This window comes from Artemia sp. Qi Xiang Cuo, chromosome 1 (genome assembly GCF_049724085.1).
Source record: "Artemia sp. Qi Xiang Cuo chromosome 1, ASM4972408v1, whole genome shotgun sequence".
Lineage (NCBI taxonomy): Eukaryota > Metazoa > Arthropoda > Branchiopoda > Anostraca > Artemiidae > Artemia > Artemia sp. Qi Xiang Cuo.
In genome coordinates this window covers 105,817,163-105,832,473 of record NC_142794.1, presented here as the reverse complement: position 1 = coordinate 105,832,473, position 15,311 = coordinate 105,817,163, and the positions used below count along the sequence as shown (strand labels likewise).

The following is a 15,311-nucleotide window of genomic DNA, read 5'->3' as shown; positions in this document are numbered from 1 at the left end:
ATATCCTAAAATAGTGGAAATATAACAAAGTAATGTATAATATATTTTTAATGAAATAACAATATGTAGCATATTAACACAAAAATATGTTTCAGATATTATTATACATTATTAACATCGTTGAACAACGTTGGACATTTTGAATATGTTCCATAAAATAATTTATCATGTTCTCTTTTGATACTAGAGTTACTCGCTTCTCTTAGTTCATAACCAGTAGAATAATCATTCATCCATTTTGTGTCATATACCATTTTTACAGGGGTGTCACCTACTGGCTCAATCTGTATTTCTTCTTTAGTATTATTTGATTCATTGACTACATGATGTATAGTAGTAATAATACTCACTTATGCTTCATTCTCCATCAATTTATCATTATAATCATTGATGATATTGTATTCCAATGCCCTTTTTATTTTGCCAGCGATTTCACTGTCTATTCTCACACTGTGTTTACATAGGTAACAGTTCTGGCAGGTAGACATGATATGATTTATTACACTAGTGCAGCAGTAGACCTTTCTTTTCCTCTTTGCTTTCATTTGAATAGTAATACCAGAACGATGGGAATAGGATCTATCAATAGGTATCGTGTTACCAGAACCATTAGCAAGAAGATGACCATCTTCATCAACTATTATTTTTAAGTAGGCATTCTCCTTTAGCATTATCATCTCTGGTGCTCTCACTCTTGCATATCCACCTTGAGCAATGTTGAATGATTTCGATAGTCCAAAGAAATTTAGCTTTTCACTATCATGACAACGCACACATACATTTTCAATAAGATCTCCATTAATGCTTGTCTCATAGTTTAAATAACGATCTATGTCAGCATTCAACACGACGATGATTTTATCGTGTGTACACACTTTCGCTGAATAATTCATTTTCACTTTTTTCCTAAGTATGATACAAGGTGTTTATCCTGCCAAAGTGTGAAAATTACTGATTTAATACCTACATTTAACTAGGTAGTGTCGATAACCCGCCATAGAGTATCACTGAGACAGCCGCATAGTGTCTATGACCAACCATAGAGTATAACTGATACAGCCATATGAATAAATACTAATAAATAAACAGAAAAATTTCTCCATGTTTAAGTTAGGTTAGATTAGGTTAGCTTATCATGAGCCCCCCGCATGGGCCCCCGAGCCCCAAAGAGTCCCCCTCCCTCCCATCCCCCTCCCTTTTCCACTACATAGAAATACAAAAACCATACGTTAGGTTAGGTTAGGTTAGGCTAGATTAGGTTAGGGTTAAGTTAGGTTAGCCTATGTACGCGCGTACATAGGCTAACCTAACTTAGGCGTTTCAATGAATTTCTTCATATTTTTCTATATTCATATTTATTTTTCTACATGTTTCTACTTGACAACAATGGGCACAAGCCCGTTGTTATGATGTTGTCATGATGAGATATTAATAAGTTGCTTGATTGATTCATTGAAAAGTTTAAGTTTGATTGGAAATTGGAAGTTCTAGTCCATCTCTTAAGAGTCAAAATTTATCGAAGGGCAAATAACCCCCCCACACGCCCTTTTCCCCCACCCCTTCCTTTGAACTAATTCTGTTTATACCTGAAGGTCCAATGAGAGTTAAATATTTTGGTATTAACACACAGCTATTAGGCATCTGCTCTCCTCCCTAACAATGAAAGAAACAGAGAGTGTAAGACAGTAGCGGATCCAGGGGAGGAGACACTCCCCCACAACCCTCAAGGCAAGGGTTTTAAGTTATACCCTGGGGGCATATAAGGTTTTATAGAAGGCGGTGTCGTAGAAAGTTCAAAAAAGGCTTATTCGATTGGAAATTTAAATGGTTCGTTCTTTTTTTAATTATAGAAAGCGATTTGAGGACAACTAACCCCCTTTTCACGCCCACCTTTTCCCCAAACACATCCAATCAAAATTTTGAGACAGCCATTTAATTAAACGTAGTTTTTAGTTTTGGAAATTAGGTCTTTGAGGATGACAACTCCCCCACAGCCCTCAGGGCAAGGGTTGTAATTTAAAGATTCTCCGAATCCTTCCCATTATTTCTTATGCAAGGGATGCTCGTATAAACTTTAGAGGGCTCATTTGACTGAAAATTGAAAATTCTTGTTCACTTTTTATTGTTCAGAGATTGAACTATTTTCAAGAAAATGGCTATCTCAAACTTTTTATTTGATGAATTTAGGAAAAAAGGCAGGGAGGGGGGGGGGCTAGTTGCCCTCTAATGTCTTTAGACTCTGAAAAAGTGAGCTAGAAATTTTAATTTTCAATCAAATGAGTCCTTTCTGAAGTTTATATGAGCATCACTTCTATAAGAACCATATTTGCCCCCAGGGTAAAATTAACAACGCTTCACTCCGGGCCCTGGAAGGTTGTGTCGATCCTGGCGTTTTTATCATATGATATCTGAACTATTTTTAACAAAATGTCAATCTCAAAATTTTTATCTAATGCATTTCGGGAAAAGAGGGCGGGGGGGGTAGTTTCCCTCTGATCTCTTTTGGTTCTGATAAAGTGAAATAGAACTTTTAATTTCCAATCAAAAGAGCCCTCTGAAGTTTATGCGAGTATCCCTTCTATAAGAACCATATTCGCTCCCGGGGCATAACTTTCAACGCCTACTCCGGGCCCTGGGGGGTTGTGTCAACTTTGGAATTTTTTGCTATATGATCTTTGAACTATTTTTAACAAAATGGCCACTTCAAAATTTTTATCTGATTTCATAAAGAAAGAAAAACGAGCAAAAATGGGGTTTTTATAGGCCAAATGAAGATACTGAAAAAACGAAGCGAATATTTCGAGAGGACAAACGCCTCTCTTCTTCAGCGCGAAACGAAACGATGTATCAATAAAAGCCAAAAATTAAAAGAATTAAAACCAACTACCTAACAACCATAAAAGCGAGTTATTCGCCAATATCCGCGAATTCACTGACTTCAAAACTTCTTGTTGTAGATTTCTGGTGAACAAAATCAATTTCGATATTCAGTTGCTTCTTAAAAAAGAAGACTGATTGTATGGTTGAATAAAAACGTTGCCCCCTGATATTCGTCATGTAGGACTGTCTGATACTCTGTCTTTGAAAGGAAGACCTGCTAACCTCTTTAATACCCCTTTAATGTGATTGTATTACCTATAGTAAATTGATTTTTTATTACTTTTATTTTTACAGGAAACCTATGGAAAGAAATCAAGAAATATCCTCTGCATCACAAGATTAGTGAACCCTCATCGTATATTTTCAAAGCTGTTACTACAGATGCCACCGTGGAAGAGTTTTATGATGAATCAAGAATGTTGTGTGATTTGCGCTTGTTTCAACCTATACTAAAAGTTATTGAACCGCACGGGAATAAAATAGAGAAAATGATCAACAGCGAAATAAGTATGTTTAAGGGATGCCTCATTTGTCATAATTTGTGTAATTTTTTCATGTCTTTTATCTAAACCACATAAGAATTATTCTATCAACCTTTAGAGAGATATGTGTCGATCTTCCTTCTTTATGAAATTAAATAAACAAAACAAGTTTTTGTAACTGAAAGTAAGGAACGACATTAAAACTTAAAACGAACAGAAATTATTCCGTATATGAAAGGGGATGTCCCCTCCTCTACGCCTTGCTCTTTACGCTAAAGTTTTTTATTGTTTAGAAAAAATAGACTTGTGAGAAAGTCAAACTTTAGCGTAAACCAATGAGCCGGGTTCCTCCTTACTTACAGTTCTTTAACACGAACTGTTTGATAACAAATGTATATAATATTCAAGTTTATTGTGATTTTGCTGCTAATAGTTAAAATGCTGACTAATCCATCCGAAGTGTTATCCAGATTAAAAATAACTGACTCTCACGGAAATAAAAGTCAGAAAAGTATCAATGTGGAAAATAGCAAATTTCACATACCAAGAATATTAAAGTGAGATAATTTTTTTTCCATGGACCCATCTTGGGCAATCCATACCCGAAAACCATGATTATCTAAGATTATTATAATAAGTTTATATTATAAGAATGATTATAATAAGTATTTTGTTCACTTTGTCTATTTTCAACATAAAAAGAGCACTAAAAAGGTGATAAGGAACACGAATTGTTGCTAGTAGCCTAGTTAAAGTGAGCATTTAAAGGGTCTTATCTGCTTTCTTCCAGTCACTAACAATAAACCGCTGATTTAAGCTAGGTTTTGAAAAAGCGTCTAGCTGGAACTCCCTAGATGCTTCGGACGATAGTGGTAAATGGTCTAGATCCTGATGCACCTCAATGAGAGATGGTTTGTAGTCCCCTTGAATGGATAACGTGACCCAGATCTGACGCACTACAAGAAACGTGGATATGTGAATAATTAAATGATTTCTTTGCAGCAACGTGAGGGGGTAGAACACTAAGTAGCGCATCGGAGCGATTAGTAGTTTAAGTCCGCATTAAAATCGCTCACGATCAAAAAGTCATATCCATTCGCAGTAGCATCGCTTAAAAGTGTTTCGAGGTTAGCGCAAGACTTTGCAAAGCAGTTTGTAGATTTTGCTGTTCGATAATCACAAAAAAGCTTCAGAATCAAGAATAATCGGGGGAAAAAAATATTATTGCTATCGTATGATATAATTATTCTAAATATAATTATATTATAATCAATTCTTCTTTTGGTTGTTTCAATAATATAAATTGCTTAAGGCACTATCAGATTTACATCTGTATCATATTAAGGTAGGAAATGAGGTTAGCAGCTGGTTTCATATTAAATCAGGAGTTAAGCAGGGTTGTGTTCTATCCCTCTTTATATGGCTGATTTTGATAGATTTTGTCTTAAGGAGCACAGGAAAGGCAATGGGAGACTACGGAATCAAAGAGGGAGAAAAGACTTTCCTGGACTTAGATTATGCTGATGATTTAAGCATCCTAGATAAACACTGGGGCTAAACAAATGACATTTTAGAGGTTTTGCGAGTTCAGGATCTTAGAATAGGTTTACAAATTAATGTTAAGAAGACTAAGTCACTAAGGCTAGGAATAAGTGAAGATGAAAAGGTGACGTTGGGAAGTGAAAAGATAGATCAGGGGGACAGCTTCACTTACCTTGGTAGTTTTATTAGTAAAGACGGTGGGAGCAGTGAAGATGTTAAAAATAGAATAGCCAAGGCTCAGGGTGTTTTTTCACAGTTAAAAAAGTTTGTAAGAATAGGAAGATAAGTCTGCGAACCAAGCTTAGAATTTTGGAAGCTACAGTGATGACAGTGGTCATATATGGTTCTGAAGCATGGGCGCTCCGAAAAGCAGATGAAGATTTCCTAGATGTTTTTCAGAGAAATTGCCTAAGGATTGTTCTCTATATATGATTGTTCTGGGTACCCGGCTGATTAACTGTAATTTTACACAGTAGATTGTGCAAAATGGCAAGTCCAATCTCGCTTTCTAGGGTTTTCGGTAGTGAAAGATCGTTATGGCCAGGACATTTTTTGCAGATGAAGGATGACTTTTTGCCGAAGACTGTCGTTTTCAGCCAACCGTCTAGGACTAAGCGGACAACAGGCCGTCCGTGGTTCGGGCGGGAGAATGTCAAAGAAAGATTCAAAGGAAATAGGAACTTCCTGGGAGGGTGTAAAGAGGGAGGCTTTGAAAAGATTTGGACGGAGGAGGAGCAAGAGTAGCTGTGTTGGCATCAGGCGGCTTGGTGCTGCAGATAGTTGTTTGTAGCAGAAGCATTATCTGTATTGCCTCATTGAAACGTGAAAACAGATAGCAGAAATAACTAGTTAAATCTGGAGAGTCTTTTCGTTAGCGAAAATACTAACATTGACAATCTCTTGATTCCTAAACACAAATTCAACCAAAAAGGAAAGCTAGACGCTCCTAAGTTGTTTCGTTACATGTCTTTTTAGCCTTTGGATTTTTAATTCAACTTTCTTGTTTTTATTTCGACGTCAGCTTCCTTGGCCTTATTTACTCAATAATCGAATTCCATATTTTCCTCCTTTTTTTTGTTAGATGTACGTGGTTTTTAGGTTTCCACTCAACCAATTCAAACATTCAGATTCCCTGTCATGATCCTTGGTATTATAAGGGACATGCTTTTAGTCTTATTAGGTTTCAGCTTTTCATGTCTTTTATCTAAACCGCGAACTATAGTTTTGAGAAACATTTGTCTCAAACTATAATAAATGTATGTCTGGTCTATATTTTTTTTTCAGTTAAGAAGCTTTGGAAGGCATTTCAAAGTCAACAAAGCTCTTCCAACTTCCAATTACACATAAGTATGTTTCAAACAGTTCGTGGTAAGGAGCAACTCAGCTTAATACTAGCCGACATTCTAAAAAACAGAATTTTGATAACTTTAGATACATCAAAAGAATTGAATTTTTATGCTGATTTCAAATATATTATGTTTAATATGTTAAATTTGTTAAGTTTATTACCTAAATTTGTTAAGTTTATTATCTAGTTATTACCCATCAAAAGTTACGAGCCTGCAAAAATTTGCTGAGTTACGAGATACCGGGAATTCAATATTTAATGGCAAAAACCTCTATATGTAATTATGTAGTTTTTGGTTATACCAGCACAAATTATTGATGCTTATGCAGATTTCATACATCAACATTCTTCCAAACCTCATATGCCATGCAATCAGATGATTTGATTTCCTAAAGGTTGACGATATCCAATGACATTGCAATGATGGAGCGTTATCCAGTCCAATCCAATGACAATGGGAAATTGCTCGGATGAGCGAGTTTTGTTAGATAGCCAGTGTGTACTTTCAGATGTCTGTTCTAGTGTATTTCAGACGGTTGATGGCTTTCTTGCAATTAGGGTTGAGAGTTCTATTTTCATTAATGTGTATTTACCAACAGATTATGTTAACGATCAATCTGATCAATTATTCGCACTTTCTGTTAAAAAAACCTGATTCATGTTTGGATAAAGTTAAGCGAATAAGCTTACCCTGCGTGATTTTAATTGCAACTTCTAGGAAATTGGTATTCACCAATCAACTCGTACATCAATGATAATTATTATGTTTGCCGATTATTTTAGCGTTCTTGCGAAATGACGATTTTTAATGGGTGCAAAATTCTGCTCGAACTTCTAATCTAGTCATGCCGCTGTGTCTCACAATCTCCCTGCTCAACTAGTGATAGTTATTTCTTACTATAAATTATCTGACCATTCCAACTCGATGGTTTCAAAGAACAAAATATGTTATTCTCCTCCTAGGGTAAAAACCAGTCATGGCTGGGCTAGAATAAATTCTGATTTTTTTGCTTCTTGTACAGGTTTTATAACTCCATACTCCATAAACTCCATGCTCCTTTTCACCCTTTACAAATATCAACCAGATTCCCAAAATATGACTTGAGACTTTGCCTGGATATGTATGTAGCCGAAATCAGCCATGCTCTTCGTTTTGCCAAAAATCAAGCCGTCTCGTTTCGGAAAATCCATAAGGGTATTATTCTAGGCTGGTCTTCGAACCCTGATCTCGTTGCTTCGTACCTCGAAGCAAAATTTTGGTTCAGTTTTGGGATAGTTTGTGACAGTCCCCTGACTGGTGTTGTGAATCATGTTCGTCTCAATACAAAGAGAAGTTTTTCTAAGACTCGAACTCTTCATCGCAGAAACCTATTAAACGCTAATATGGCACCTGTCAAAAATAACAAAAATCTTCTTTTTATCTCTGACGAAGATTGGTCTCCCTCATCTTTCTCTGCGGCTGCCATTTAAGATGAAGAATTGTATCCCTACTATGAATCCGATTTTGCTGCTTCTGATCAGTACCTAAACTCTTTTATATGAAACTGAGTTAGATAATTTCCTTGCTATCAGTACCAGTAAAGAGTTCGTTGTTAGCACAGCATCGATTGAATAGGTCATCAGACATTTAAGGCCTAAATCAATTGACTGCTTCAGTGCTTTACATTTGAAATTTAGTGGATAGGTATTAGTCCAACACTTGACACTTTTAATGGAGATGATTTCTACACAGCAAATTGTACCTCATTCTTTTTGCATTGTAGACCTTAACCCATTTCCCAAATATAGAAAAGCGAACCCAGAATGTTCATCATTTTAACCTGTTACGGTTGGACTTACTTTTGAAAAGTCTTCGAGCTTCTTTTTCGATGTGACCTTGAACAAATATGTCGCACTCCACCTCACCAATTTGTTTGCAAGTGGGGAATAGGCTGTTCTGATGCTGTCACAGTTGTAGCCAATGCACAAATTGCTGCCGAATCCTCAGGAGAATGTCTAGTTCTCGCTGGTCACGATATCAGACTCGTCTTTGATTCACTTATCCACCTAGTTATACTCACCAGAGCGGCCAAGCGTGGACTGAATTCTTCGATGATTCAATGTTTTTGAGATGTGTACGCTCGAAAATCTGCCTGAAACTACCTCCAGACAAAAATATCCCCCCTGTCCCACATAGGAAACTCATTTCTGTCTTTTAAGGTGCCCGCCAAGGAGCAGTTTCAATCCTAGTCTTTTCACTATTTGTGTGTTGGATGCTCCTGACCATTGCCCCCCATTTTGTTTCTCGTCATGGAGTTTATCTTTAATTTGTTATGCAGGTGACGTTTTAAGTCTCAGCCGTACCCTCCAAAAAATGAATAAGATCTTTATCATACTACAACAGGAGCATCTCAAACTTGACCTTTGTTTCAATCCTGATAAGTCAGAAATAGTGCTTTTCAACTTGTAAGGTGAGCCGCCATCCAATATAGCGCTTGGCGGTAGCCTACCACTGTTAAAAGTTCAGTTCATTTTTTTTTCGGTTCGCTAAATATCACTTCCGTTGCCAACTTGGGATCAGAATTCTCCATTGATCAGAAAATTTAAACTTGCTGGCCCTTAACTGTATTTATTGCAGTAACAGTTAAATTTGTTTTCAATTTATGTTTTATTTTTATCGCCGTATGTCGTTGCTATGACCATATTTAGTGCCGTGATTGGTTTCTTGTTCATGTGTTTTTTCCACGTTTTCTTTTCTTTTTCCTCTACTCTGTCTTGTGATATCGTGAGAAGGATGGGTGTCTACAAGTGAATAAAGTTAAAGTGTAACATAGAACTGGTATTCATTCCAATATTTTCATGAAATTATAGTTATTAATGATGAATGGATCATAGGAGCCAATTCACGAAAATATAGGGATTAAGATTTTTTTTTAAATCTTCTGAAAAACAAAAATACAAAAAAGGTACATTTTTGTTGTTGAATCAGTATTAAAAGTTAACTATCAAGGGAAATACAGCCTCTAGAGAATAAAAAAAAAAACAGCACTAAAAGATTTGATACTTTCAATTATAAAAGCAAAATCCAAAAGAAAGTACATTATTTGAAACGATTTTTAACCTTTGAAAGCTTTTTTGACTATTTGAAAAACATTTACTCTAAGTGCAAGTCAGAGGCCTGGAATCTTCAAAAATTGCCGAAAACCAAAATAAAATCACTACATTAGCCAGTGACAGCTAAGGAAGTGATTAATAATTAAAATATCAAGAAAAACAATAGCACAAAAGAATTGCCGTGCATGCTTGAGAACTTTCTTAGTAATGACGATATATGAACTCTATAAATAAAGTGTAAGAAACATTTTTTTTGTTATGGATGAACTAGGTAATAATATTTTGAGTTGTTTTAGGTCAAGCTGTTGGAGTTCATGTTCAAGAGTTCGACACTATCAAAGATCCAGAAGTGCAAGACTTCAGAAGAAACATAATGCAAGTATGTACTGGCATTCTTTTTATTTATTTTTATTTTTCGTAAATTTAGAGTTTTTCGAAGCAATGAAAGAAGCAAACAGATTATGCCAATTTATTTTGGAAAACCATGAAAATATCCAGATTTTGGGTAGAGTGGCATCCTCAGACATGTTAAGTGGGTCCCTGTTGAGTGGAAATTCTATTCTTTCACATTTCTATATACTTTTATAGAAGTATTTTTACAGAATCCTTCTATACTTTTATGTAATTATTTGTACTTCTGATTCTATTTCAGTACTAAGAAAACGTTTTACTTACTTTCATTTACTGTTTCATCAAATGTTTTGCAGTACAAGGGATATCATGAGCTGGACTTTCACTCGCAGGGAAATTAGCTTATTTTAGGGGAAGATCACTTCTTTTAAGGATGTTTATTTTGAATCTAGGGACATCGGGGAATTTTGGGTAAAGTAAGAATTCCTAGAGGCATTCATGGAAAGTTTAAGGTGAGACTTGGTCACGAACTGAGGACTTGTGTTTTGATCCCTTTAAACTATCGAATTATGTTGTGTCAATGTTTACCTCTCCCAAAATATCACATGCCACAGTTTTAGAGATTGGCCGTTCTAGCAGAGAATTGCTTCCTTCAAAAAACATACATAGAATGGAGGCAACTCACAACTAGTGATGTCACTCAGCTTCACCAGTTTCACTTTTTTTGAGAAGATAACTAGTTGAAAAAAGGTAACTTTATCAAGGCTCAGCATACAAAAAGCTGCTTTTGGCTTCGAGAGAAGGGCAAAGCCTACGTGTGAAGAAGAGCTAGAGATGACTCTATTGACCCAATTGAACTCTTTTTTTTTATTCTTGTTAGTGTAAAAAATATTATATGCTTTCATTATAGCTTTCAACTATTTGATGCTGTACTTGGCTTATCAGGTAAGATTTGTGGAAGTCTAGGATAAAATATTCTTTTAGGGAGAAATCAGATTCTATTCTTTTACAAAATATACATCCCGGAATAACCCAGGACTTAACAAACATGCTGTTCAGTCAAGATGCAGCTTTGAGCATTGCACAGCTTTAACTTGGAAAATTACTATCAGTGAACAGTACTCATAAAAATAATAAAGCATCGATTAAAAGTCACAACGATTAAAAAAAGTACACAAAATACACATGCAAACAATACACAAATGATGCGTAAGAACAAACTAAACTACTACAGACTCCCCTGACCAAAGAAATCGATTTGTCTAGGAGGTAAAGGAAGTCGGGTTTTGCTGTCCAAAATATTTGCAATGCCTTTTTTTCAATTAAATAGATGAAATTTAGTTTGATGAATTATGAAAAATGTAAGTCGTATTTAAAAATTTGGTATCACTTTCCTACTTTATTACCATAATTTAGGACCCTGGATATGTTTTTAATATTTAGCATAACTTTCGTCATTTCGTTCATTTGTAGCAGCCTATTATTTACTTCCTTTGTTTTCTTAAATGTATCTTACCTTTGTTTTGCTGCTTGCATGAAGCAAAATGTTTCAAAATTGAAACAATTTGAATTCAATTAGAGTTACAAGTTTCTTAGAATCCAGCCTAAAGTTTTCTGAAAATATGCTGGCTTTCTTTAGTTTTAAATCTCTTAGTCGTGAACTATAACAGGGTTGTGGCTAGGTTAGTAATCAGATCTTTTTATTCTTTGATTTTACCCTAGATAAGGCAAAAGTAAAACATATTAAAAAACCTTTTGTTATTTTTTTTTAAAAATTAGTTTTCTAGTTTTGTGGCTCAAGCTGGATGGTGTTGACTGTTTCTTTCTTGAAGATTAAGTAGAAGATCTTTTTGTGAAGTTTCTGTATGCATATTCGTATATACATATTCATATATGTAACTTTAAATTCCTAAACGAATTATATAAACGTTAAATCTAGATACACAATGCTCTTTTTTTCCGCCTAAATCGAGGTGCACAATCAGAAAGGCAATTTAGTCATGGGGTGGGTTTTCAGTCATTGATTCACATTTTAAAAAACATAAACACCGACGTTTTTCTCCTTAGTAATACAATCTAAAAAATTTGACATTTTTTAGAGCTAAACCTTTCACAAGCAGATTTTCAGCAGTTTTCTAAAATAGCTTAAAATTTTTTCCGTCACGACTTTTTTAGGGCTAGGGCTTGCTTATCGGAAAAGTTTGCAAAATTGGAATATATTTTATAACCTAATATGTAATAGAACCTCTTATAATACCATAACTAGTAAGCGATTAGCCTTTAAAAATGGTTTACATAAAATCAAAGTTTAAAATGTCACTCAGTATTGATATTTTTTATTCAGTTATCCTTTCATCGTTACTCGGAAATGGTCTTCTTATTCTAGTTTCAGTGTTTGTTTTAAGGTTTGATTTATGTTATCCTCTGGACTTTTATATGTATTTTCTGTTCGATCTTTCATTGACTGTAATTATTCTTGCTCTTTCTTCTTTACGGTTTTTTAGTTTTGTCATGATTATCCATTGTGGTCTGAGAAATTGTCTACTTCTTTTAGGTTTGTCAAAAAGCATTTGATGAAAGAGAAAAAGCCGGCAGACGATCGCAAGCTTTATACGCCTTCCCTCCGGATACAGAAGCTAGTCATGAGCTTCCACATGGTATGGATAAAAAGCTTGACAAAGGTAAGCGTCGTAACCCCTAGCTAGCCACACCTCAGTGCCTATTTATTATTTGTATATATATATATATATATATATATATATATATATATATATATATATATATATATATATATATATATATATATATATATATATATATATATATAAATATATAACGTCTTTCAAAACTTTTTTGCAAAAATGAATACAGGTTAGGTTGCAAAAAAGAGCGAGGTGAAGAGGACATTGAGAAGGTATGAGGAGCTTGAAAAGTTTGCTAAAAACGATCCACAGAGTAGTGATTTGTACATTGCCCACTGGGTTATTGATATCTACCCTAAAAGATCGGAACATATGGAAAATATGATGTTAACTGACGGGTCCTTCTGCCTCAGAAAAAGGCTTTTTAAACCGTATATCATACAGCACAGAAAGGTAAACCCATTTGAAACTGACGAGAAGAAAAATGCTTACTATGGAGGCCTTCTAAACTTGTTTAATCCTTGGCGAAATGACAATGAACTAGTAGTCAGTGGAAATGGCAACTACAAAACCTACTGTGTTGAATGCGTAAACTATCCAAACATGGTAGTTTACAACGAAAAATATGTTTTTAAGAGGAAAAGCGATATAGAATTTGAAGAAAGGGTCCGAGAACGTGCAAAAGAAATTCTGAAGGCAGAAAATATTGATGAAAACATTGAAGATGACCCAGAAAATGCAATTCAGGGAGGAGTCATTGACAGAGCAGCAGATGCTATGGAGGATTTGTTAGACGCAAAAAAACAGATTTTAAATGGTGACACCAAAGACAGGCTGAAAAATGATTATGAGTCGCTCAATATTGATCAAAAGAGAGTATTTGAAAAATTTTTAGACTCAGTTACCAAGCGCAATGGTGCAACATCTTTGAAGTTGATTGTATCTGGATGTGGGGGTACAGGAAAATCTAGGGTTATCAGTGTCGTGAGAAGACTACTTTGCAACAAGTTCAAGAATGAAGATTGTCCCGTTGTAGTTATGGCACCTACTGGTATTGCTGCACATAGCATAAATATTTTAACAATACATAGTTGTTTAAGTTTAGTTATTGATCAGGAAAACACCACAAAATACACACCTCTCTCCACTGAAAAACTTCTTACTTTGAGAAAGACACTTAAGGAGACAAGACTTTTTATTATTGATGAAATTAGTATGGTTTCGTCTCTTCTTTTAACCTACATTCATTTAAGACTATCAGAAATAATGGCAGTTGATTTGCCAATGGGTAATGTTAACTGCGTATTTTTGGGAGATTTTCTTCAATTAAGACCAGTAAGTGGTAATCCTCCTTATATACCTCTCACACGACTAGAAGTAAAAAATAGGATCGGATCAGTTTGTACTTTCAACCTCTGGCATCTATTTGAGTATGAGAAACTAAGCTTAAATGTGAGACAAAAGATCGACAAGAGTTATGTTCATGCACTTGGTGAAATTAGACAGGGGTTCTGCACTGATGAAAATTTGAAGTGTTCACAAGAGAAAAAATCGAAACTCCTACAGAGCTTCAAATGACGAAATTATAGATCTTTACTCAAAATTGTATGAGAAGGGAAATAGACCTGTCATTCTTATGCCCACCAATGAAAATTGTAAGATAGTTAACGAGTTGCTTCTTACAAAAAGCTGCTCAGACTACATTAAACTTTCTGCAGTTGATCGACTCTCTTCAGTTGTTGACGACAAACGAATCGAACAGAAAGCAGCAAACACATTTTTAAACTTTGGCAACGACAGAAAAAGAACAGCCGGTTCTTTCATGAGCTTGTTACTTGCAGTAGGTGCACGTGTAATACTCCAAAGAAATATTTTTGTTGCTAAGGGGCCAGTAAATAGATCAACGGGTACAGTAACAAGCTTCAAATTACTACTAAACGGAGAAATAATTGGAATTCTTGTAAAATTTGACGGACTGGAATTTCCGGTTGAAATTGGCAGAGAACCGTGCGCTTTGAAGTTTTGAAGCAAGTCTGTTACACGCGAAGACAGTTTCCTCTTCAACTGGCCTTTGCCATTTCAAGTCCCAAGGACTAAGTTTACAGTGTGCAATTGTTGACGCAGGTAATCGTTGCTTTTGTCCAGGTATGATGTACGTTGCTCTTTCCCGTGTGACCACTAGTGCAGGTTTACATCTAGTAGAATTTGATAATACAAAGATTTATTGCTATGTTGATGCTTTAATTGAGTACAACCGTTTGAGGCCAACTTATAGAACAGATCTTCCATTGGTTGAGTTCTCAGAAAGGCAACTCAGAGGTACACCAGATGAAGTACCCTTATTAACTGAAATTTCTCCAACAGGAAAGAAAAGGGAGAGTAGTGTTGTGCATGCAGTCTTAGAAAAAGAGAACAAAAGGAAAGTAAAAATAGAAGATGCAGAAAAAGACGCCGATTTTAACGTTATACATAAAAAATTATGTATAACAAATGAAGTAAATTCTATAGGACAACAGACTCAAGGAAAAAAAATTTCCATTGTTGGAGGTCCCAGAAAAAGAATGAGAAGCCCTTCAGTTGAAGAACCCTGATTAATAGAAATTTATCCCGAAAATAAGAAAAGGATAACTAGTGTCGGACCGGTGGTGTCAACAAAAGAGAAAAAAATAAATATTAATGCGAGACTTGATCACAATGATTTATTTCGTGATATTCCACCGGCCCAAGATCGTCAAGAACAACACAAAAATGTTAATAATGCAAATGCACCAGCAAGTGCATATCTTACTCTTAATAGGATTAGAAAGGTATCAAGAATTATAAATGCTGACTGGAATCAAGAAGAAGCTAATATATTTCTATCTGGATACGCAGGCAGCCAATGTTTTGCCATGGTACTCGCAAATATTGTCCGAGCTGCTATTAGACCTCCAAGGCAATGGAATAAAAATATTCTCAACAGAAACATGACTG

The 15,311-nt window shown here is 35.2% G+C and overlaps 1 protein-coding gene across 2 annotated transcripts in view; it reads left to right on the top strand.

Moving 5' to 3' along the window:
- Nucleotides 1-15,311, top strand: part of Pi3K92E (phosphatidylinositol 3-kinase 92E) — a 273,282-nt gene that overhangs the window by 40,754 nt on the left and 217,217 nt on the right. For both annotated transcript variants that reach the window (XM_089088449.1, XM_089088440.1), the window contains exons 2-4: nt 3,175-3,387; nt 9,642-9,724; nt 12,251-12,377. In XM_089088449.1, coding sequence (XP_088944575.1) covers nt 3,175-3,387; nt 9,642-9,724; nt 12,251-12,377 — 423 coding nt within the window. The remainder of the gene's footprint in view (nt 1-3,174; nt 3,388-9,641; nt 9,725-12,250; nt 12,378-15,311) is intronic.